The sequence below is a fragment of the Notamacropus eugenii genome, chromosome 5 (genome assembly GCF_028372415.1).
Source record: "Notamacropus eugenii isolate mMacEug1 chromosome 5, mMacEug1.pri_v2, whole genome shotgun sequence".
Taxonomy (NCBI): domain Eukaryota; kingdom Metazoa; phylum Chordata; class Mammalia; order Diprotodontia; family Macropodidae; genus Notamacropus; species Notamacropus eugenii.
This window is the reverse complement of record NC_092876.1, coordinates 412,686,287-412,712,972: the sequence shown is the minus strand read 5'-3', so window position 1 is coordinate 412,712,972 and position 26,686 is coordinate 412,686,287. Positions and strand designations below refer to the sequence as shown.

Below are 26,686 nucleotides of genomic sequence, written 5' to 3'. Positions count from 1 at the left end.
TAGAGCATTCTGAGCTTGTACTGGTCTGATCAGCCACTGTTGGGCACGCTGAAACTTCACTTTATCATGGTGATGTAATTTTGGTCCTCTTTGTAAATGAAGGACAACAACCAACCAAGTCTTAGAGAATTGCTGAAGCTCTGAGGGGTTAAATCATTCAATCAACAAGCATTTAATTGCCTACCAAATACTGAATAGTAACTGTTTCTCTTTTACCCAGGAACCCTGAGGGTCTTCCCCTTCCAGCTTGATTTTTTTTTTTTTTTATTAAAAGGGGCCATCCTATGAGTAACTACTTAAAGAGACCTATTCATTGAATGGGTGTAGTGAGAATTGGAGAAGACCTTAGACTAAAATGGCTAATGTTATTCACTGCATCCTGAGCCATCTCCAGTCGTCCTGATGAATACGAGGCCACAGGACCCAGATGGTTCTGGAGGAGAAAGTGAGGCTGGTGACCTTGCCTAGCCCTCCCTCCCTCAAATCAAAGTCAACTGCAAGTCATGGCATCATTTTGATGTCATGGTCCTCTTTGAGAATGAAGGACAAACACAACAAAAACACAACTACCTACTATGTGCCAGAGTCAATTACCTACTATGTGCTGCGTACTCAAAAGTTTCAAGTTGGTAACAAGGGAAGACAACAGCGTACAAAGGTGAGTGACTTGCCCGTAATTGAATAACTGATGTCAGAGATGCACATCCAACACTCCACCCATTCTACCACATAGCATCTATTTAAACAGATAACATACTATTTTCCCAAACCAACATTTCAGAGCTTGGCTCAAGGACCATTATTCATACTATCATGACTTAGGTAGTTCTGTAGTAGCAGTTCTATCCATGTCACTTTATAAGCTTTGATCACTTAAAACTTGTTTACTATGATTTTGTCTTCTTTTCTTCTGTTTCTTCTGATTTCTTACTGTCTCCAGAGTATGTGGTCAGGTTGGATTTAACAATGCTAGTTTGAGATGGAAAGCTATAGAATGTGAAAGTTAATGGTATTTGAAACCCACATACAGCCAAAAATGTTGGCTTTTTCCTTGAACATTTTTCATTATACAGCTAGACCACTTCATTTGCAAAAAGCGTCTTTACCATGGTTTCTTCATTTCTTTCTGGATTTTCTAAACTAAGGCTTAGTGACCTATAATGTTAGTTCATTTGCTTGTCCCTTTAATCTCTCTTGGTTATTATATGGTTTCTAATGAGATTTGTTAGTCTTTGAAAGAGACACAGCCTTTGAGGCCTTTATCACTTCTAGAACATCTTCTAGTTAACTAGAAATTTAGATTTGCAATCCTTTGATATCGAATCTCTTTGATATGCGAAATGAGTGCTCCGCCTGCTTTTAGTCATTTGCAGAATTTATCTCTGTCAAAAGCAGGCTCTATTTTTGGAATATCCTTGTAAATCATAATTTAGCCAAAAATGTATATATTCATTCTTTTAGTCAATAAAATAAGAATAACCCATAGCTAGACTGACTGGAATACAAATCTAAAATTCCTATCATCCAGACCTTCTACCACATAGTTAGAAATAATAGAATAATTCTATTAGAGTTGTTTGCCATCCCAATCAACCTAAAATATTTAACAAAGAGTAATTATTGTTAGAGAACTACTATTTTCTGTATTTGGCACAAATCAGATTTCAATGGAGGAGAAGGGATGAATTAATTATCCAGATACTTGCTTGAACTCTGATTATAACAGTTGGTCTCCTAGAAATTCCTAGGAATATATGACTTTTCAGTGTGTTGACAAATTTCCTAGATTGTTTTTTTTATTTAATTTTATTTATTTTTTTAAATGTTCTACAATCACTACCATAAAATTTAGATTTTAACCCCCCACACCCACCCACCACCACCCCCCTCGCTCCCCAAGACAGCATACAATTCTGTATAGGATCTACGTATACTTTCCTATTTAATACGTTTTCACTATAGTCATGCTATGTAGATGAACTAAAATAAATGGAAGAAATTATATAACAAACCAAAACATAATACACAAACACACAAACATGATCTGCTACATTCTGTGAATGAATTCTATACTTCTTTCTCTGATTGTGGAAGGCATTTTGCTTTAGAAGACCATTGGGAATTTTTTTAAGTCCTTGCATTGCAATGAAGTTCCAAGTCTACCAGAAAAAACTCTTGCACACTGTGGTCGTTGCTGTGTACAGAGTTCTCCTAGTTCTGCTCCTTTCTCTCAGCATCAGATCATATAATTCTTACCAGGCCTCTCTGAAGTCTTCTTGTTCATCATTTCTTATAGTGCAATGCTATTCCATTACATTCATTCAGCCATTCCCCAATTGATGGGCATCCCCTTGATTTTCAGTTTTGGGCCATCACAAAGAGTGCTGCTATAAATAGTTTTGTACATGTGGGACCCTTTCCCATTTTTATGATCTCTTTGGGATACAGTCCTAGACGCAATATTGCTGGGTCAAAGGGTACGCACATTTTTGTAGCCCTTTGGGCATTGTTCCAAATCACTCTCCAGAATGGTTGGATGAGCTCACAGTTCCACCAACAATGAATTAGTGTTCCAACTCTCTCACATCCTCTCCAACATTTATCATTTTCTTGTTCTGTCATGTTTGCCAATCTTATAGGTGTGATGTGGTACCTCAGAGTTGTTTTGATTTTCATCTCTAATCAAAAGTGATTTAGAGCATTTTTTCATAGATTATAGATATCTTTAATTCTTCCTCTGAAAATTGCCTGTTCATATCCTTTGACCATTTATCAATTGGGGAAAAATTTCCTAGATTGTGTGACTATCTTGATAATGCCATTCTAGAACAAGTTGGACAAACACAAATACCTGGTACTTACTCCTAGAATCTAGATCTTTTCAAGAGGCACATCAGAGTTCCAATTCATTGAAAAAAATGGAGAATGAGGCTGCTCAGGCATTCTGGAACACCTCTAAAGAACCTGATATTCCCAGAATCTAATCAAAAAGGGAACAACTTGGAGTTGAACTAGGAATTCTGGAGAGATTTGATCCACCAGTCCACAATCATTTATTAAGTACTATGTGCTACGTAGGCAATGTGCTAAGTCCTTGGGAGTAAAGAAAAGGCAAAAAATCATCCTTACCTTCAAGATTACATTCTAGTAGTAGATAGCATATGTATAAATTTGTGTATATAAGGTAAGTACAGGGAAGATGGAAGGTGATCTTAGAGGAGAAGTCACTAGCAGCTTGGGGACCTGGGAAAGGTCTCCATCAGGTGGTCATACTTAAGCAGAATCTTAAAAAAGAATTGAAGATTTGGACATTAGGAAGGGGAACAAGTCTGACATGGAATTTAACCCTTCAGTGTCTGAATGACCTTGGGGTTTGGGATAGTAGTGTCTGACCTGAATAGGCACAGATGCTTTAAATTCTTATTCCTATATTTCCTTCAAAATAGTAAGCAATCCTGAGATTGCCCCACTTCAATTAAATTGGATGAACTTTTAAATACTTATTCTCTCCTTGATAGTCCAACCAAAGGTGAAAGGTCTCTTGAAAATGACTAGAGATTTTATTTTTGTTAGCAAAGTCATCTGTAATTTCAAATATCTGATTGATCTTTGGGATTTGTTTGCTGAAAATAACTTGCAGCCAGTCTAAAATTCTCACCCCTATATTTAATTAATATGAAAAGCTTGGGAAGGCCTTTGCAAAGTGTACCTGCTGCCAAGAGGTATGGTGACGAAAAATAATAAATGATAAATGTATTCGTTGTACTTCTAGAAAACAAGAAGCAAATGCTGAAATAGGTTTATACCTATTTTATGGTTTTCATCTTTTGAAGGATTACATAAATTGTCCAGGGAATTGTGAACATAGGAAGAAGCAATACTTCCACATCATCAGAGATAGAGTAGGCTTTGCTAGTATTGAGGCCAAGAGACAACCTAAAATTTCTATCACAACTGCATTTCATCACTTAACTCACCTTACAATCCTAGGCAGTCTAAATTAATGGCAGTACATTTCTTTTAGTGCACTAGTAATTATCTGGAATGACTATTAGCCAACTGTCCACACAAGAAAAAAAAATCTTTTGACCAGACTGCAATATGTAATGTTAAAAATAGCTCACAGAGTTGGTCGATCAGAATAAGTTTCTGGGGAAAACACTGTGAATGGACAATGAATTGGGCTTAGCATTGAGTAAGAGAAATACTGGGAAATGGCACATTTCTAAGGTAGGATACTGCCCCTTTCACATTTGAGCAGTTTGGTTATTGTAAAAGAGAAAGAATATTAACTTTTACATAAAGTAGAATAATTAAATCAACTTGTGAAAATGTAAGATATTCTCCCTTTGGCTTGCTAACAGTTTAGTTATTCTAAAAGAGAAGACGAATGAAAAATGGATAAAAATTCAAATTTGTAGAAGCCATTTTCATATAAAAGGTGATAGAGACAGTGCTAAGATGATGAAATAGAGAATTTAGAGAACCTATTTGAGGACAAAGAAATGACTGAATCTACAGATGATTTTCATGTAACTCTTGTTTTGATAAAGTTAAAGTTCACAAAGTGGCAGAGCAAATATTTGGAGACTATTAATTATTAAATAAGAGCTGTTTAGTTTCATAACTAACAGTGGAGTGAATTTTGTAAATTACCTCAAAGGAAAAAGTGAGTCACCAAATACCAGGAGGCTCAGATTGGAGCCACTGAGTGTATTCAAACAACCCAGAAGGAGAAGAGATAGCAGGTGTAGTTAAGAAAGCAATAAGAACTAAGGCAGAAGATGATAGTAGGAACACTTCAGCTGCTGTCTCTTTGAACTTTGCTATTTTTCAGTCATGTTCAACTCTTTGTGACACCATGTAGGGTTTTCTTCACAAAGATACTGAAGTGGTTTGCCATTTCCTTCTCCAGGTCATTAGACAGATGGAGAAACTGAGGCACATAGGTTTAAGTGACTTGTACAGGGTCACACAACTAGTAAGTGTCTGAGCTCAGATTTGAACTCAGGATGATAAATCTTTCTGACTGCAGGCCTAGTACTCTAGCCACTTCACCATCTGAAGAGCCTAGTGGCTCTCTACTGGCCTCCTCTGGTTTGAGAGGAAAAAGCAGAGAAGGATGAAGGTATGCAGTTGTTTCTCAGAATCAAGATACTGAGAGTTGAGTAGCAATCCAGCACCCAGTTGAGTAAAGAGTTGATTTCACAAGGGATGTGCAACTTGAGGAACTTTGTAGTTCTCTGGTTTAAAGGAAGGAGTATGATTACAATAATGTAATACTCTGTAATGCTCTCTAAAGAGTAATAATGAATTAAGAGAGATTGTCACTGTTTCATCTTTCAGAGTAGAAAAGAACTTAAATTTTCCCAAGAAGATAGCAGTGAGGACCTGAAGAGGAGCTTAAAGTAGAGAAGCAGCTCCACGTGGGACATAACATTATTGAAAGGGGGTGTAGAAATCAAGCACACCAATTTTGATGCCCAAAGTCCAGAATTATAAGCTGACCCAAGTACATAACTCATCACTTATGTCTTTCCATTAGATTTCTTCTAGGTATGTGCCTACCCATTCAGCCCCATAGACACATGCATTGATGGGAGCGGGTGACTCAAGTTTGTGTATTGACAGTTGTTGCATTGCCTTCAATAATTGTGTTTTATTGATTATTATTTCTTTGGGCTTTTCATTAAATAAATCTTTTATGTTCAAGACTTAATGGTGTCATCAATGTGATTGATTTTATAGTAAAGATGGGGACTCACAAGTTTTAGTAATAAGCAGAGAATATGATCATCTACAAGAAGGCTATCTTTAGGACACTGAGAGAGTTTGAGTTGTAGCTGTGTGTCCTTCACTGGGAAACTAGACCTGATAATGTAAGGACAGGTTGGTGTGAGCAAGCCAACCCAGGGAAATTGGATGACTCATGTCCTCTATGAGGGCCCATACTATGGGATCTGAATGAGGTGTACCATGTCCATGTGTACTTACACGTGTCCCAAACATTTTTTTTATCCAACTTGTGATTTAATTGGCATTAGGGAACTTCTGATTAGGAAAATTCTTCTACCAATGCAAATCATCCCCATCTCTGCAATTTATGGTCTTAATGTTCTGCCTGTGACATTGAGAGATTAAGTTACTTTTGCCCAGAAAGATACATCCTGTGTCAGAAGTGGGACTTAAATCTTCCTTTCAAGTTACCTTTCCTTTCATTATGCCATTCTGCTTCTCAAACTTCCATGAAGAATACTCCAATCTTTCTACCCCCGTGATCTTCCAGTGATGCTATAGGGCTGCAAATCATAAGGTGCAATAACCTCCAAAGAATCACAATTTTCTGTTACCAAAAGGGAAAAGAAAGATGCTGTATGGTTGTAATTAGCCTGATATATTATGTGAAAAACAATTGTGACAAGTTGTGCAAAAGATACCAAAGATATATAACTAGTAAAGAAGATGAACTGGTTATGCAACAAGAATGATGAATAATATCCAATATCTTTTATATGCTGTATGTTGGTACCAGTCAATCAGCTAACAAACATTTATTAAGTGCCTACTGTGTGCCAGGCACTGTGCTAAGTGATGAGGATACAAAGAGAGGCAAAAGGGCATACCTCCAATGATTGATCTAATGGGAGAAACAGTAAGCAAACAAATAGGTACAAATAAAACATAGACAGAATAAATAGGAAATAATTAACAGAGAGAAGGCAAAAGAATTAGAAGGAATTACGAAAGGCTTCCCTGTAAAAGATGGAGAGAATAATGTCCTGAAGTCATATGGAGGAGAAAGTGTTCAACAGTGTCAGAAGCTGCAGAAAGGTCAGGGAGAATGAGGATTGAGAAAAGGCCATTGGATCTGGCCAGCAATCTTTTGCAGTTTTAGAGAGAGCAGTTTCAGTGAGATGGTGAGGTAGGAAGCTGGATTGTAAAGGGAGTAAGAAATAGAGCAAGAGGAGAGAAAGTAGAGGCATTTATTGTAGCCTTTTCCAGAAGGTTAACTTCAAAGCGCAGAAGAGAAATAGGATAACAGCATGGATGAAAAGATCAAAAGAGTTTTTTGAAAGTGCAGAAGATATGAGCATATTTGTAGGCAGCCAGAAAGTATCTAGGATACAGAGAGAGAGAGATGGAGACAGAGAGACAGAGAGAAGGAGAAGGAGAAGGAGAGGGAAAGAGAGATTGAAAATAAGTACAAGAGTGGGGATAACATGGGGGCAGTACTTCGGAGAAGACAGGATGGAATGGCATTACTTGAGTACGTAGAGGGATTAGTTTAAGGAATAAGCCCAACTTATTGTGTGAAACAGAGGTGAAGGAGAAAGAGGATGGTGACAGAAGGCATATGAATGATATGAGGAAGAAGAAAAAAGTAGGAGCTCATGGCGAATGATCTCAATTTTTTCTACAAAATATAGGTCAAGGTTCTCAACTGGGAAGGTTGGGAAGGGAGAGCCATAGAAAGCTGGAAGCAGAATGGAACATACATGTAAAGAGATCAGTAGATCATCGAACTGTTGATGTAAGCACTTTATTATTGTGTAAAAATCAGTGTAAGGAGTATATTTGCCTCTAAGGTCAAATGTAAATTTTTTTTTTCACTTTTTTTCCTGTTTTACCATTAGAGCTTTTCTCATCCTGACCATAATCTACTTTGAAAGCATTGCTTCCCTTCCTAAATTCCATGGCCCAACCAAAACTCTTTTCTTCCTGTTTCTCATGGATGAGGAACATCTCTTATCTCCAAGTATTTGAATTGTCTTTCTTAAATTCTTTGAATGCACCGTGCATTGTTTCCTTCAAAACTCAGTTCATGCACCACCTTCTGAATGAAACCTTTCCTGATCCCACAAGTGTTAGTGTCTTTCCCCTCAAATAATCTTTACTGATTCACTTATTTATTTTAAAATATTGTACATGACCAACAGGTGGGATTAATTATTACAAATTTTATTTTATTCTTTTCAATAGTGAAGAAGAATCTATTTTCTCTATATTCCACTTCCCTACCATTTGCCCCTCATTGGAAAAGAAAAAGAAAACCCTTATAATAAATATGAACAAACAAAAAAAATTCTTATGGGCTCTTACACTTTGACCTCAGTCTATCACCTCTTTGTCCAGATGTCGATAGCATGTTTCATCTGTAGTTCTCTGGAGTCATGGTTAGTCGTTACATTGATCAGTTCTTAAGTCTTTCAAAGTTGTTTATCTTTTCAGTGTTGTTATATTATGAGTTGCTCTCCTGTTTCTGCTCACTTAAACTGCCCTTCTACAATTTCTACCTCCCAACTTAATATTTTTCTCCTCTAGGACCAAGGTAGAACAACTTTGATTTTTCTTCCTCATAAAAGCACTTCACACACTTATGAAAACAGCCATCTTCTACCCCAGCTCTCTTGTCTTTTATTCCATAACGTGATCATTACCCATCCTCTTCCCACCATCCCCATGCTCTTCCTTCAACCTGTGTTCTAATGGAAAGGTTTTTTAGTCTTATCATCTTCTTATGGAAATATTATAACTTATTTATGACTTTCCTAAATTGTATCACCCATAGCAAAACAGAATATTCTAGATAGGATCTGACCATGGCATACTGGATAGTATATCCTTCTCAGTGCAATGCAGAATATCATTCATTAGTTTTGTTTTTATTATTGTCATGTTGTGAATTCATATTAAACTTGTAGCCCACTGAAAACTACAAAACTTTTTTTAAAAAAGGGCATCCAACCGTATCTCTTCCATCTTGTACAGATTTTTTTTAACCTAAGTAAGATTCTACATTTATGTCTATGATAAGTTAATAATTTTCTTATTACATTTGACCCAATGATTTAGTTTGTCAGAATTGTTTGGAATCCTGGCTTTGTATTCTAACATGCTAGTTATCTCTTCTAGCTTAATGGTATCCAGAAATTTGGTAATGATGCATCTGATAGATGTAGAGTGCACTATATTAAATGCCTCCCTCTGAATTGAGTTGATATTTACCTGTTTGTGACTGTTCTTTAAGATCAGCTATTCATCTGGTTTTGAATTCACTTGGCATATTTTCTAACTCATACAGCTCAATCTTTTCCACATGATTCAATAACGGTCAAAAACTTTGATGTTATTCTGGTAAGCTGTATCTGTGTCACCCTATTTTCCGGGTATTAAATTAGCCTAAGATCTCCTATTCTTGATGAAGTCATACTGTTTAATGGTGAAATGTTCTCTTTTGTAAATGTTCACAAACTGTCCCTTTGATATTATAGTCTAAAATTTGGCAAAAAAAAATTCGTTACATTCTATGAAATTAAATTCAATCACTCTATGCAGCACTCTCTCTCTCTCTCTCTCTCTCTCTCTCTCTCTCTCTCTCTCTCTCTCTCTCTCTCTCTCTCTCTCTCTCTTTCTCTCTCTCAAAAGTGAGACAGTTACCCCATGATACCTATCTCATTATCCACAAACTTTTAAAGATTACTGGCAATAGTTCAGCAATCATACTTTTAATGCCCTAATGTTTACCTAGGCCTAACACTTTGAATTCACTGAGTGCAGCCAGACATTCTCTTACTTTCTCTTTATATCTTGAGTTTCGAATACCTATTAACATTAAGCACATACATACACAGAGAGTTGGGTACAGAAAGACATTTTATTCACCAGAGAAAGAGAAAGGAAAAGAGAGAAGGGAGATTTATGAGGAAAGTAGATTAAGGAATGATTTAATCCTTAAAAGAAACTCTAACTAAAGCTTCTACAAAAGTATTTATAAGCTTTTTTGAGATGGTAAAGAATGAGAATCTGATAAATACTATATATACCGTGTATAGAAATATGTGCACATATATAGATATAGACATATGACATATATAGTGTATCTATATATGTATACACATATATACATATACATGTTGTGTTATGTGTCTCTGTGTGGGCAGTTGTTGTTGTTGTTGTTGTTGAGTCTTTTCAATCATGTCTGACTCTCCTAGACTCCATCTGGTATTTTCTTGGTTTGCCATTTCCTTCTCCAGATTATTTTGCAGATGCAGAACTAAGGCAAACAGGGTTAAGTGACTTGTCCAGGGTCACACAGCTAGTAAATATCTACAGCCAGATGTGAACTCAGGTCCTTATGACTTCAGGGCCTACACTCTATCCACTGTATCACCTAGTTGCGTGAATGTGTATGTGCGTGTGTGTGTATGAAAGGATACTATTATGCTGTTAGTAATGATAAAGTGAATGATTTCAGAGAAACCCAGGGAGAATTCTATGAAAAAACACACAATGCAGTGAAAAGAACTGACCACAACATAGTAAAAATAATCAATTTTGAAAGAATTAGGAACTCTTACTGGCATAACAACCATAATTGCAAAGAACTAAGGATAAAACATGCTGTTCACCTCCTGTTAGTGTAGTGAAGGAACACAAGTGAAAAATAAGACTTTTTTTGTACATGACCAATGTAGAAATTTGTTTTTCTTGACTATGCATGTTTTTAACAGGGATTTTTTTTCTTAAATATTCATTTTTACCAGTGATGGGTGGAGGATTGGGACAGGAAAGGAAAAATAGAATTTTGCTATTTGAAAAAAGCAAATTTTTAAAAAAGGGAATCTTCACAGTCACACAGAATAAATGTTATTTTAGCTTTAAGGACATCCAAGATTATTTAGTGTAGCCCCTTTATTTGACTTAGCTCTTCATTGTTTGCATCTCAAATACTTAATAACTTTTTAAAAATCATCATAAAATATTCATTTCTGGTTTCTTCTCATCATTGGATATATTTTTGAATCATCTACTTTTCTCTACCTCATATCCTCCTGTTTTTGGTAGGAACGTGACCTAGAAATACAAGTTAATTTAATATATTTGCATTCTTCTGGGCACTATTATCTAACAAGGTGTAAAATCTTATTTTTAAAAAATCGAATATTTATAGTACTTCACATAATACTAACACAGTAAACCTTCTAAATCTCTATCATATTAATTTCCTTTCAAAAGTAGATATACTCTCATTTCCTCCTATCCTCTTTTTGTATATGTTAAATAAACATAAAAGGAAGTCTTGAGAACTAAATGTAGAGGGGGGGAAAAGCAGTTCCATCTGCTTTTGCTTAAGTCATAGTGGGTTCAGAGATTTCTTTTAAAAATATATACGTGTGTGCATATACACATATATGTATGGGTATATATGTGTATGTACACATAAAGTACATACACGTTTAAAGTACATATATATCTGGGTGTATCTATGACTATGTGTGTATGTACATATATGTTATATATAAATACTTACATATGTAAATCATATAAGCACATGTGAGGTTTTTTTAACGTTAACTGATGGAGCCATCTTATTCTGTCCCAATATAATTGGGAGAGCTTCTTTAAATAGATATCTAAAGCTTTAACACTTGCCTCTGCATGAAAAGGAAGCTTACTGTTTCATAGAAACTTACAATCATTTAATGCTAGAATTGGAAGTGATCTTAATGAATAAACTGATTTCTAGTTTCCTTTTTTATAAATGAGGCAACTGGAAATCAATGAGGTTAAATTATTTATTACCAAAACAGAAGTTTTTTTATAAACTGTTCATTTGTAATTTTAAAAGCATAAGTGGCCTTTACTATCTTGTACTACTTAGACAATATGTATTATGAAGAATTATCTCCATCTCTTCCCCACTCCTCAAAAAAGGTTTGATGAATGCAGATCAAATGAATGGAATTATGATACTTCATCAACTGTGGTTTGATTTTATTTAATTTATAGGTCCAGCACATATCATTCCAAAAACATGTATGTCAGTGTTAAATATACTCAAGGAAGTTGGACAGGAGCAGTTGGTGAAGATGTGGTCACCATTCCTAAGGCATTCAATAGTACTTTTCTTGTCAACATTGCTGTCATTTTTGAATCAGAAGATTTTTTTTTACCAGAGACTAAATGGAATGGAATCCTTGGACTTGCCTATGCCACGCTAGCCAAGGTAAGACTTTGCACTCATATAAATTAATGTTCTAATCTTGGCCTCTATAACATAATCAGAATAGTAGATACGTAGTTTCTATAAATTTAAAAATAAAGCAGATAGGAGTGAATTTTCAATGTTAAGAATCTAGAGATGATTGTAATAAGAAAAAAACTATATCTAAGAGAATATATTTTATATCCTCAGTCATCTTTTGAAATATGAAATAAAAATATCTATGAAGCTTTCTGGAAGAAATACCACAAGCATCATGTTGTATTATTGTAAGAATTGATTTGTTGCTTTCCAGTTGTATATATATTTAACAATGTTAATAAAAAAAAGTGTCAATTTTAGTTTAAATTTTTTATCTACATTTAAGAGTTTTAGTATAAGTAATGATACATAAATTCTTAAATTTATACTTTTATGAGGGGAAAGTAAAAGAAGAGATCTTTCTGGTTAAAGATATACCTCAGTCAATTAGAAGGGACTATGAAGCAGTCCCAAAACACTACTGTAATATTTTCCCATAATAACAAAATATCATGAAAGGTAACTACATCATTTCAGATATAACTTCAAGCAAATTGAAATGTTAGTGATAGATGGAGCTGGAAGATGCTAAAATGAATTACTTAAGTAGGTAGTATCCTATCTTTCTGTAGAGTTGATTAAAATTTAAAAAGATAACTTTGCTCTTGTGACAGTTTAAACCAAAGATATTTCTACCAATTTAATAAAAAATTAGAAATTTTCTCTAATGAAGATGAATAACTCTGCTTTCTTATATGGAAGTCCACCCAATTAGACAGAATTTGAATTCCCCTTTAATGCCAAATATATTGAGTCCCCCATGCCATTATCTTCATGTAGTACATTGTTTGACCATGTAGAATTAAATAGGAGAACGGGGAAGGTTGTTTCATAGTGGCCATAGAAAGAACATTCTTCATATCTGAAGACAAGTTATTAATTATGTTTTTCTAAAGTTTCATTTGACTATGTAACCATAAAAAAAAAACCATTTCGCTCCTATATATCTTCATTTCCTAGTGAGACAAATAAGAAGAATAGTTTTCTTTGAAATGCTTTATTGCATTCCAATACTAGGACTGTTGAGTAAATATGAAATTTTGGGAAGTTTAAGAATATAAAGTTTTGTAATATAGATAACTTGAGGCGATATTTATGAATTGTTATAAAGACTTCGATGAGAATTATATTTTTCATAAAAATTTTGGAGAGATTATACATAATTGTATTTTACTGGGGTTCAAAAAACAGTGATAATTTATAGAAATGGGAACAGAATCTAAAAAAAGGAACATCAAAGAGTTTTGAGAGATGTAGTAATGTGGAGATACTTGAGAAACAACAGAGGGTGATCAAGAATAGGAATAGACACTTTGAGTAGTGTTCTTGGATTGACAGCATTGGAGGAATGGCCTACAATTAACCTAGAAGGATAGCAGGAGATTTGAGTACAAGAGGGAGACTTGACTTGACTCCCAACTAGGACCCCCAAAAAGGGCAATTCTCTTTTCTAAAGGAAAACCATTATCTCACCTGCCAAGAACGTAAAGTCATATACATCCTGTCTACTCCTACTTATTCTCTAACCAGAACCCAAAGCATTTTAACCAAGGCTATTGTGAGCATCTCTTCAAAACCAGAACCTGAACTAAGATTTAGTAATACTTTGTTTCCCCCAAACTCAGAAACATGTATGATGAGCTCTCTTTTGTATTGAGTCCATTGAGTAGACGCAGTGATGCTTTCTGAACAAAGAGCTGTGCAACATGTAACAAATCGAGAGAACAAAACTAGAGATAAGTGAATAATGACAGTGAAAATGCTTAGTTTTTTTGAGAACTAATAAAATATTTTAAAACCAATTGGTCAATAAACAAACATTTACTAAATGACTATAATTTGCCAGGTACTAGGCTAAGTATTTCAGAGAAATAAAATAAAACAATTTCTTACCTTCAAGAAATTTAGATTTTATTATGGAATAAACAGTTCTGCATACAAATTTAAAATATCAACACAACAAATGCAAAGTAATTGAGGAGGGCAACAGATATCAGGAAAGGTATCATTTAGGGAGGTGACCCTTGAACAGGGCTTTAAAGGGAAATGGGAATTCTAAGAGGGAAGACCAAGAAAACACTGAATTTCAGATGTAATGAATATCTTCCAGGTTCACACAGATCAAACAAAGATATAGATTCTTTTGTATAAGGAATAGCAGGTGGTCAGTTTGGCTAGATTATAGAATAAATACATGAAGGGGAAGAATACATAATAAATTTAGAAGTATTGGCTAGAGAGAGATTATAAATGCCAAAGGAAGTCTTATTTTATCCCCTAGAGGTAACAGGAAACCATTGGAGTTTATTGTGCATTGAAGAAATATGGTCAGTCCTATGTTTTGAAATGTCACTTTAGCAACCATGTAGAGAATAGCTATGGAAAGAAAATATTTGAGTTAAGGAGGTCAGTGCAATAGTCTGGAACAGGGGATAGCAAACTGGAGCCTACTGCTTGTTTTCGTACAGCCCACAAGGTAAGAGTGTTTTTGTTACATTTGTAAATAAGGTTTTATTATATTTGAACCTGTAAAAATAATTTTTTCACTTATGGGCCATTCAAAAACAAGCTGTGGGACAGGTATAGCTCAAAGACCATATTTTGCTCTAAAAGCAGACCTAATGTCTTTCAAGGGTATCTAGTAATAAATATGAATTAATGTTACATTTTTTAAGCTGCACAAAAAAGAAGTAATGAAGTCCTAAAATAGTGGTGGACATTTAATTAAAGAGAAAAGGACAGATATGGGAGATATAGAAGTAAAATTGACAAAAGAGAGCAACTAATATGATAGAGAGCATGACAGAAAATAAAGAGACAATGAGCCCAAAATCGTGAATCTGGGGCACTGGAAGGATGAATAGTGTTCTCAGTAGAAATAAGAAAGTTAGAAGAAGAAGAGTGGATTTTGCTGAAAGGATAGCAGATTCTGTTTTGGACACATTTGGACAAATTGAGATGCCTACAAAACACCTAGTTGGAAATTCTAGCATACAGTTTTGATAATGTTCAATCAAACGTCAAGAGAACTCGGAAAAATAGATAATATAGTTGATTGTATGGATTCCAAGAAGGGATATAGAGGAAGATAAGAGGGTCCAACATAGGACCTTGTGATATAACTACAGTTAAGAGATGGGACATGAATGATAAAATATGAGACAGGTGTATAACATGGTCCAACATATACATTATATATCTCCATATCTATATAGATATATATGCCCCCCATTAGATCCTAGACTCTGAAATGGACTAAGACTTTGGGATACTTTATATGTGTGTGCATTTATATGAATACATATGTGTGGTGTGTGTGTGTGTGTGTGTGTGTGTATGTGTGTGTGTGTGAAGGGAGACTGAGACAAAGAGGATGGAAAGGGTCTGGAGATATCAGTCCTATTTCTAGTAAAACATCTTTTTTCAGAGATTACTGATATACCATCTTCATATATATCCATATATATATATATATATATATGTCTCTATACTTGCCTTGCCCATGAGCTCTAAAAGTAGACCTAATGTCTTTCAAGGGTATCTAGTAATAAATATGAATTAATGTTACATTTTTTAAGCTGCACAAAAAGGAAGATTTAAAAGTCATAGAAGTTCTGCCTACAATTTCAGAATTATTTTTATTATAAATTTGTTCTTTCTGTTTTTCATAAAGGAAATATAATTTAGTGGATGTTGCTTGTTCTTGTATATATGATAACTTTTTAAATAAAAGATGAGTAATAATGAAGTAATTGTACTTTTGATTTAATTTTTTCATAGCCATCGAGTTCGTTGGAGACATTCTTTGATTCCCTTGTGAAGCAAGCGAAGATCTTTAATATTTTTTCCATGCAGATGTGTGGTGCAGGATTATCAAGAGATAGAACTGATACCAATGGAGGTAGTCTTGTGGGTATCTTTTAGTCTCAAAGGGGAGAAAAACATGATTTGTGGGGCTTTTTTCTTCATCTCTTTCAGAATACATTATACATTGAGTTGGCTATAAAATGTGCATGTATATATACCATTCATTGTTGACAGTCATAGTTCAATGCTATTTGATACTTCCTCATTGTCTTACTACATTAAATTCTCTCACTTCTCTTTCAAGTTTTCCATTACAGCTCCTCTTTATTCTTCCTTTTATAGCATACTATTTCTCATTACAGACAGAAAATTTGTCTACTTGAGCTGTCAATATGGGGGAAAGGAAGAAGGGAAAAGTAGAATAATTTCTACTCCAATTTTATATACATATATACCTGAACATGTGTATATATACATACATATATACACATATATGTACTTTCATGTGTATGCATGTGTGTCTATATAATTTATTTTTATATCATATTTATAAATAGTGCCTGAGCCATTATATATATATATACCATTCCTCAAATCCAAGTTCTCAGAGATGATACTCGTAGAGAAATACAAAGGCATGTGTGGTATCCAACAGGAATATTGAACTGAAGGGGCTAACCTGTTGAGGGTACTGAAGACTAAATTATTCTTTTTGAAAGGCCTTCCCAACCTAGTGAGGTGAAAAGGGAGAAAAAATATAAAAACACCTCTTAGTCCAGAAATAGTTGCCAGATACCTCCATCCACTTTCTCTGAAGAGTAGGCCCTTGGAGGCATTGTACCCAACCAGTCAGCCAATCGATAAATATTGTTGAAGAAGCTGCTCTGAACTATGCTAAGTAATGAGAATAGTAATAATAAAGGCAAAAAATAGCTCCTGCTCTTAAGAAGCTAACAGTCAAATGGAGGGGACAGCTTGCAAACAACTATGTACAAACAAGCTATATACAGTCTAAATTGGAAATTATCCAAACAGAGAAGACCATAGAATTTTAAAAGGGATTAGGAAAGGCTTCCTGTAGAATAGGAGATTTTAGTTGAGGCTTGAAGGAATTCAGAGAAGCAAGGTGACAGAGAAAAAGAGAGAGGTTATTCCTGGGAATCAAGGCATGAGGGGCAGCCAGTGAAAATTCCTGTAGTTGAAGGATAAAGTATATTGTATGAGTAAAAGCAAAGAGGCGAGGGGCGCTGCACTGCAAAGTATGAGTAGGAGAGTAAGATGTAAGAAGACTGGAAAGTAAAGGCAGAGAGGCAGGTTATGAAAGGCTTTGAATGCCAAAAGAGATTTAATCCTGGAGGTCAGAAGGAGCCTCTGGAGTGATCAAGTAGGGGAGTGACACAATCTCAGTTTTAGGAAGATCACTTTGACAACTGTGTGAAGGTTAGGTTAGAGTAGGGAGAGACTTGAGGCAGTGAAATTAACGAACACAATATTATCATAGTCCTGTCTTGAGGTGAGGAGGGCTTTTGCAAGGCCTGACATAGTGGAAGCTTAATAAATGCTTAACTGATTGCACGAGAGCAGTTTCCATGTCAGAGGAGAGGAGAGGCCCTATTAAAGAGATGTTTCAATGATTTTTTTAAAAGGTCATAATAAAAAAAATGAATAGGCTGTGTGACAGAGAGAGGAGTCAATGATGACACCGATGCTGGGAACTTGGGTGATTGAGAAGATGGTAGTGTCCTTAATAATAATAATAATAGGGAAAGTGGGATGATGAGAAGATTTTGGAGGGAAAAGATAATGAGTTCAGTTTTGGATATGTTGAATTTAAAATATTGACAGGACATCCAGTTTGAGATGGTCCAGTAGACAGTTGGAGATGTGAAGTTGAAGGTTAGGAGAGAAGTTAGAGCTGATTAAATAGAACTGAAAAATACCATTGAATCCATGGGAGCTAATGAGAACACCAAATGAAATAGAGGAAGAAGGAAAGAAGCCCTAGGTTAAAACACCGTGGGACATAGATAATAGAAATTACTTGGAAGGAGATAAAACAAAGGAGATAGCACAGGAATGGTCAAATAGGTAGGAAGAGAATGAGGAAAACTGTCCCCAAAAGCCTGGAGAGAAAAGAGAATCTAAGACAAGATAGTAATCAACAGCACTAAATGCTGCAGAAATGTCAAGAAGGATGAGAATTGGGGAAAAGCCATTAGATCTGTCAATTAAGAGATCAATCATTATTAACTTTAGAGAAAGCAATGTCATTTGAATGATAAAATTAGAAGCTGCACTGTAGAGACTGAAAATAGAATGAGAGGAAAGGAATTTGAAGCATTTATAATAGATAGCCTTCTTGTGTATCTGTTGTTATTCTGAAGGAAAGCATACAGAAATGTGATTTTTTTGCAAGTTTGATCTCCTTGCATTTTTATTTTTTCCCCATGATACCTGTAGAACTGAGCTGTTTTCTTGCAGCTTGATCACGGCAATATTAACTTTGTCAAATATTAGGAAGTTATTCCTGGGAAAGAAATCCAAGGAAGGATCCAAATAATGTGATTGTTCTTACACCAGAGAGAAAACATAGGATTTTAATTTAATTATAGTTAGATATTGATTTCCATTTTTGTCTTTGTATGCATAGTGCTTACCATAATGATTTTGTGTATGTGTGTGAATAATGAATGTTTCTCAACTTACTGAATTAATCTGTTGTTGAATTAATCTGTTGAACTTGGGTTGTCTTTTATAGCTTTATTTCTTACATTTGTGAATATTTCTCTTCCTAGGTCATGGGAGGAGTTGATTCAAGTTTATATAAAGGTGACATATGGTATACAGCAATTACAAAGGAATGGTATTACCAGATTGAAATTCTGAAATTGGAAGTTGGAGGACAGAACCTCAATTTGGATTGTAGTGAGGTATTTGCAATAAGATCTATGTGTGTGCACAAGCATGTCTGTCCATTTTCATTCAAGTGTTACAGCTTTAACCTGCTAATGAAAGTCTTTCTGTTACGTATGTCTATGTTAAAGAATGAATAAAATGTGGTGGCTAGTGATTTGAAAGAGATGGAGGAAAAAAGAGAAAATGTGACTTTGCTACTTCTCAGCCTAATAATAATACTTAATACTAATTAAGTCCATTTAACTGGAGGAAAATTGAGAGCCAGACTACTGGATATTCATCTTGAAGTGGCATTCCCTGAGTTGTGCCTGTAACTACTTAGGGCATTGGGGACTTGTTACATATTTTTCTCCTAAGCTGGTCCTGAGTTGTATGTTTTTGTTAATCTCATTAATAAATACAATTAAATATTGGATTAAAGAACTCATCTGTATAAAATAAAATGTATTGAAGAGAAACAAAGATCTCAAAAGAAAAGGAAGCAATGAAAAATGTATAAAGCTCATGAGTTGTCTTTTGTAGTAATTTCCCCCAAGGGAAAAAATATTTTGCTGCTTCCTTTTGTATCACGGCAAACACAAAGGCAAGTTTTAAATATTTACTTGATTTGATAGCAATAAAAGGTTTCCAGAAAAAGAACTGAGAAATAGAGTTATTTGTAGAATGTATGGATTTTACATATATACACATATTTGTATCTAATGGTAGCCATCTCTAGGACAATAGAGGGAGGTAGAAAAAAGAGGGAAAAGAAATTTACAGGATAACTTTATTATGTATTTAAAAGGAAAAGGAAGTTGTACATAATCAATTTACAATTTCATGTGCAATCATCTTTTAAAAAATTAAACTACTTTATGGAAATACCTCTTATTCCATAAATTAAATTAAAAATAAGAAAAATACATTTTTTTGAAAATTAAAAGAGGGTTCTTTTGGGGCTTCTGAAAAGATACCCTAAAGCAGTCTTTTAAAAAATTTGCCAAATTGCAGAAATTCTGTTTGGATTTTTTATATACCTTTAATTTCCATTCTTCACCTGTTTCTAAATAGAGACCAGTTCCTATGAAAAGAAACTCAAGAAGAAAGACAGGTTATGATGAAATAATAGATTCACTCTCATTATTTGTAGAGCCCAATCATGTGAATCAGATCTTATATTCAGTTTTCAAGTAATATCTCCATTAAGAAAACAATGGTAGCTATGATAAGGCTTCGATTTACTGTTTGGTAACCATTTCTCCTTAAAACAAAGAAACAAAACAACGTCAGCTTCTTTTTCCTCCTAGATTCAAAATGTCTTTGGTTTGGGGGCACTAATGTTGTTCTCATGTAATAAGTATATCCTGTGTCCAGTTTTAATAACTTTCAGAGTAGAAATTTTGTTACTTGAATACTTGAGTGTGCCTCCATGAATCAATGTGACAATTTCCATGGATAAGAATCATTTCTCTTTTTTATTTTGTTTCCAGTACAAGTAGGTAGTGCTATAAACTATACCATAGAGTTTAATATATCTCATTTTCTGTGGATGGATTATCCAGTACAATTGAAGTCTGCTTCTTTTTTCCATAAAACTTCTGTCGGGTCATTCCAGTTAAAAAGTTTTAACAGTTGTAAAGTAGACGATAATGATTTGGAATTAGAAATGAAAGGGAATATACTTGGTGGAGGGAAAGGAGGGAGGTAAAAAAGGTGGGATTAATAAATGTCAATGTTTTTTTCAACTCTACCTCTGAAAGAAATATGCATAGTTTTTGTTAGTTTTTTGATAATTGTATTTGTTATCTACTCTATCAACTTGGAAAATCGAGAATCAAATATGCCCAGTTCCTTCAGATCTTGTTTAGGAAGGCATATTTTTAGCCTTACTTCCTGAAATTTCAGTGTCATCTTTTTTACCCTTGAATATCTTGCTTCTTCACTTGCTATCATACTTATCCTTCTAAGCCATAATCCCAAAGGTTCTTTAACTGTGTGTCATGTCTTCTTTTCCTCAACCTGTAGGACTGAGGTACAAAGCAATGATCCAAATATTGAATAGTTTTAGTACAATTAACACAGAAATTCATCCCCTTTTTTAGATGAAAACGAAGTTCAAATCAAAATCAACTAAAATTAGAATAACCTGGTAAATTTTCTCCATCTTACAATGAATACAGAAAAATTATTTAATGTAGTATGCACAAAAGGAGACTAAATTTTACTCAGCATTTATTTAATCTCTACATGGACATGCACTGTCACAATCTATCACCATATATTCATGACACAGATAAGTTGTATTGCACACCTTGCTTCCTTTTTGATAGTATACAAACAATTTTAACTGTATGTATATGTGTGTATACATATATATGTATGCTGAAGTGAAAAAGTACAATATGTTAGTTTCTCTAAGAACCTCAACTTTTAAAAAAAATGAAATAACTCAAGAATGGACATAAATAATTTCAAATTTTTAACAATCGAATTTTTTTTTGAACCTCACTGTGACTTGAAGTGCAAGACCCACTCAGAGCTCCAATCTTACTGTTTGTCACAGAAACTTTGGCTTTCTCTGTTGCCATCCTGAGCTTATTGGCCCATTCTTAAGCAACCTGGTAACCCTGAACTCCTGGGAGTCCACTATATTGGTGCCAGACTTAGTGAAGACACCTGATCAACTTTAGTTCTATTGCAACTGAGAATCGGGCTCAAGTGATCTACCAGCCTCAGCCTTCACAGTAGTAGGGATTACACATGCGTACTACCACAATGAGTAACAATCTGATTTAGTGTAATTTTCTTAAATTTGATAATGTCTGTATTTTTAAACACTGAAATAATATGTCTTCACATTGGTATAGATCAAATATGAATTGAACAGAAAATCTGGTGGAACACCTAAAAGAGAATTTAAGCAGCAGAAATACAGAAAAAGTAAAAAGATGGAATTTTTAAAACTATACTCCAATATATTATCATTGAGATTCAAAGGTGCCATTATTGATAGAAGGGAAACATTCAGTCTTTGCTTTTTATTGATGCCTTAGCTACAGATAACTTGAGTTAACTCACATCTTGAAAAGGTACACCATGTGTGTGTGATCTTTTGGCAAGATGAATTTTTTTTCCATAAAAAAATTAGTACTTTTAGTAAGCAAAACCAGAATTTTTCCTAAAAGCATATCTATGACATCAAAAAAATTAGCTGAATTCTATAACATTATATATAGAATTATTAAGTATAGAAACTTCCTTTAGTTGGAAAAACATTGGTACAGCTTTGACATAATTGAAACAACATTTAGTGAAGTAAATCAGAAGTGGCTTTGTAGGATTCCACATAAAGATAATTTAGTGGGAAAGGTAAATGAATGCTGTAAAAATGTTTGATATTACTTTATGTCTATGATACTTTTTAAGCAAAATGTAGCTTCCTTAATTATCTCTTTTAATTGGATCTGTTTTTGCTTTGTCACAATAGCACCATTGCTATCCCTACCTTTTTTACTCTAACTAAAGAATAATAGATTATGCTCTTGGTCTTTATTTTAACTCTCTGTTGGTGTCTTTCTGTTTCAAGTCTGTCTCTTGTAAAAACAAAACAAAACAAAAAATGTCGTTGTATTCTGCTTTCTAAACTATTCTGATATTCAGTTTCATTTGATGGGTGAGTTCATCCCATTCACATTCAAGGTTATGATTACTGTGTATCTCCATAAAATTTTCTTCTTTTTTTTATCCTTCTGTCTTTTTTTACCCTATCCATTCTCAAAAGTTTGTTTTGTTTCTGACCATTGCCTCCTTCAATTCATCCTCCCTTTTATTACCTACCTGTTCTTTTATCCTTTCCCCCTTCTACTTCCCTGTTGGATAAGAAAGTCTTCTGTACACAAGTGAGTGTGTGTGTGTGTATGTGTGTGTGTTCTTCCTTCTTTTGAACCAATTCCAATAAAGGTGAGGTTCAAGCATTGCCAACCAGCACCATCCCTTTTTTCCTTCCAGTGTAAAAGGTCTTCCTCATGTACCTCTTTTATGTGAGACCATTTTCCCCATTCTTCCTCTCCCTTCCTCCTTCCCATGCATCTATATTTCCCACCCCTTCATTTTTTGAGATCATCCCAACACAATCAACCCACCCCCATGCCTTCTGTCTAATTAGACTCCTTTTAACTGCCCTAAAAATGATAAAGTTCTCCAGTTTATCTTTATCAGTCCCTTGTGATCACTCTTGCATGTTTGTTTTTTATGTATTTCTTGGATCTTGTTCTTGAAAGTCAAATTTTCTTTTCAGATCTGATCTTTTCATTAGAAATGTTTGAAAGTCCTCTATTTCATTAAACATCTAATTTTTCCCAGAGGTTTATATTCATTTTTCTTGGATATGTTATTGTTGATTGTAATCTTAGCTCCTTTGCTTTCTGGAATATCATATTCCTCAAATGTAGAAGCTGCTAAATCTTTTGTGATGTTCACTGTAGCTCGTAAGAGACAGGGGACAGAGAGATGGTCTCAAATCCAGGACCTGAGTTTGAATCCCAGTTCTGTTACTTACAGTATTTGAACAATTTCTTTCTGGCTTTTTGCAATAGTTTCTTCTTGCTCTAAGAGCTTTAGAAATTGACTATAATATTCCTGAGAGTTTGCATTTTGTAATGTCTTTCAGGAGGTGATTGGTAAGATATTTTTCAATTTCTATTTTAACCTCTGGATCTAAAAATATTGAGTCAGTTTTCTTTTATATTTTCTTAAAAATTGATGTCTAGGTTCTTTTTCTTGATCATGAACTCCACGTAGTTCAATAACACAAATTATCCTGCAGCCAATTTTCTGACGAGGTATTTCACATGTTCTTTTTTTCACTCTTTTGATTTTATTTTGTGGTTTCTTGATGTCTCATAGGGTCATTATTTTCTCATGGAATCACTTGCCCAGTTCTTATTTTTCAGGCAGGAATTATTTTCTTCACTGAGCTTTTGCCTTCTTTATCTATTTGGCCAATTCTGCTTTTTAAGGAGCTCTTTTCTTCCATGAGTTCTTGTGCATATTTTACCAAACTATGTGCTTAGAAATGCTACATAGCACTTCAGCATTATTCTTAGGCATCATTTTAAATAGCTAAGTCATCAATAAAAAACACAAAAATATGAAAATTTTGGCCCTAAATAAGCCTCAAAAAAGACACTATGCAAGCTGAAATAAGAAAGAAGAGCATTGTCTTGTTCCCTCAGCTAGGAATACACCTATTGATAACTCCCATTTTTACCACTCTGCACGTATACATAAATGACTGCAAAAGTGCTAAGAGTATTGATCTCGGAGTCACAAACAAATTTAATGAGTAAATGAATTCACAAATTTGGAATCTGCACATAATGAGGACTGACTGTAATAAATGCTTGATTAGATTGGTTTGGATAAGAACCCAGTTTTGATTCATGATGTTGAGCTTCTCCTCTTCCACAGACTACATCCCACATTCTTTGTCTCTCATCTACTAAGGGTGCCTTTGCTGCCTTTTATCTAGGATATCGGAATTACTAGTTATGCTCTAGCTATGCAGTAGTTTTGTTTTGTTTTGATTTTTCCTAAAAAAGCAATGGAAATTTTATTGGATTGTGAACCCATTATGGAACCAAAAAAATGGCCATAGCAGGCAAACAAGCTAATTTGATTTTAGATTGTATTTCTTTGAAGTCATAAGAAGCCATCAAGATGCAAAGTAGCAGGAAGAAGTACAGGAAGCTTCCTTTAAAAACTCCTCCAGACAAATTTTATGTGCCTTTTTTCCAACTGAGGACAGAGAAAGAGAGAGAGGTCTGGACACTGGGAATGGCACCTGGTGTGGCATACATCAGTGCCTAGGACGAGGCTGTAAACCAGGGCAAGAAGGGATTCCATAACTCTTGTTGTAGGCACCATTGAGAGACTGATGGAAAATGGCAGCTTTGTTGCCCACTACCAAAATCTAGGCCATTCCTGGCAGACTAATGAGGGGACCTAAGTTGCCCTTCCTGTCAACAGTCTTAGGCTCTAGACAGAACACATAGAAAGAAGAAATGCAGAAGCACATGAAATCTGCTTCTGTGATTCAAACCTCAGGAGGAAAGTAGCATCACCATTCCAGCCTCCAATCCAGTCTGAATCCTGTAGAAGAATAACTATGGCAGGAATCCCAGGTCAAGGAGAACTTGCACTCCTGGCACACCAAATCAACAGAATTTCCCTGCTGTCTGACAACAACTGAGTCCATCAACAGAATACTGTTGTTCAGACTTAAATCCAAATTAGAAACTTGCAGATCTCAGACCGGGGGGGGGGGGGGTGGCAGGGGGCAAAAATCATATTTGCCCTGCATCAGATCTCTTCAGAAGCTCTAAAAACTTATAAGTCATAAGCCTGAGATTCTGAGACAACACAAGACTCAACTCCTGAAGAAAGTAGCAAAAGAACAAGTCCAGACCTTTCTTCCAGAAGTACACAGAGCATGAATCTAACATCAAGTATAAAGTCAGGAAGTAGGGTAGAACAATAAACAAACAAAAATAAAAATCTACCTACCTACCATAAAAATTTTTTATGATGACAGGAATACTCAAGGCACAAACCGAGAGAAAGAAAATTACTCTAAAACACCTAGAAGCAAAACCTCAAAGAAAAATACTGCTTTGGAAAAAATCTACTTCAGATTCTTGGAAGAGATAAAATGAGAGTTAACAAAAGAAAGAGTCTAGAATGTTTTCATTAGATGACATGAAAGTGCTAGAAAAAAAATTGGAAAAGAAGTGAAAGCTATGGGGGGAAAAAGACTTAGAAAGGAAATTATTAGCTTGACACAAGAGGTACAAAAATAACCCACACAACAAATGCTGAAAATTAGAATTAACCAAAGAGAAACCTATCACTCCATGATAAAACAAGTAATATTCAAACAAAATTAAAAAACTGGGGATGGGGGCAGGCAGAAAATGTAAGGTATCTATCCCATAGCAAAAAGCTGGGGGAAAAAAATTGAGAAGAAAAAAAATTAAGAATCAATGGAATGCCTGAATTCAGAGAATTATTTTTAAAAAAAGAACTTTACATTCTACTTCAAGAAATCTTGAAAGAAAACTGCCTAGATGTCTTAGAACCAGAGGCAAATTAGAAGGAACACACTGGTCAAGAATCCACTTCCTCCTGAAAGAAACCACCAAATGAAAATTTTCAGCTCTAAATTCAGAGCTTCCAAATCAAAGAAAAAAATACTACAATTAGCTAGAAAGAAATAATTCAAGTACTAAGTCAGGATCAAATATTATTTATCAGTCAACCCTATAAAGAGAGCAGAGAGCTTGGCATACCATATTTCAGAAGGAAAAGGATATGGGCTAATAGGCAAGCAAAACTGAGTGTGAATCTACAGGGGAGGAAAGGGACCTCAATGAAATAGAAGATTTCTAATCATTCCTGATGAAAAGACCAAAATCGTGAGAAAACTCTGAGTTTAAAATAAAGGAGTTAAAGAGAAACAGGTAATAAAATGGACTAAATAATAAATAATAAAAATGGTAATAAAATGGACTAAACAGAGATAAAATGTTTACATTCTAAAATAGGAAAACAGTACTTATGTCACCTTTAAATCCTCTTACCAAAACCCAGAAAGACTTAAATGAACTGATGCTGAGTGAAGAGAGCAGAACCAGGAGAACATTGTACACAGAAAAAGCAACAATGTGTGATGACCAACTTTGATAGCCTTGGCTCTTCTCAGCAATGCAAAGATCTAAGACAATTCCAAAAGGCTCATGATGGAAAATGCTATCTACATCCAGAGAAAGAACTATGAAGTCTGAATGCAGATCAAAGTATATACTATTTTCTCTTTTTCTTTTTCTTTTTACTTTCTTA

The 26,686-nt window shown here is 34.6% G+C and overlaps 1 protein-coding gene across 1 annotated transcript in view; it reads left to right on the top strand.

The window, feature by feature from the left end:
* Window positions 1-26,686, top strand: part of BACE2 (beta-secretase 2) — a 124,356-nt gene that overhangs the window by 49,803 nt on the left and 47,867 nt on the right. Inside the window, exons 3-5 of the mRNA XM_072614781.1 lie at window positions 11,791-12,007; window positions 15,866-15,994; window positions 18,688-18,822. Of these exons, the coding sequence (XP_072470882.1) occupies window positions 11,791-12,007; window positions 15,866-15,994; window positions 18,688-18,822 (481 nt within the window). The remainder of the gene's footprint in view (window positions 1-11,790; window positions 12,008-15,865; window positions 15,995-18,687; window positions 18,823-26,686) is intronic.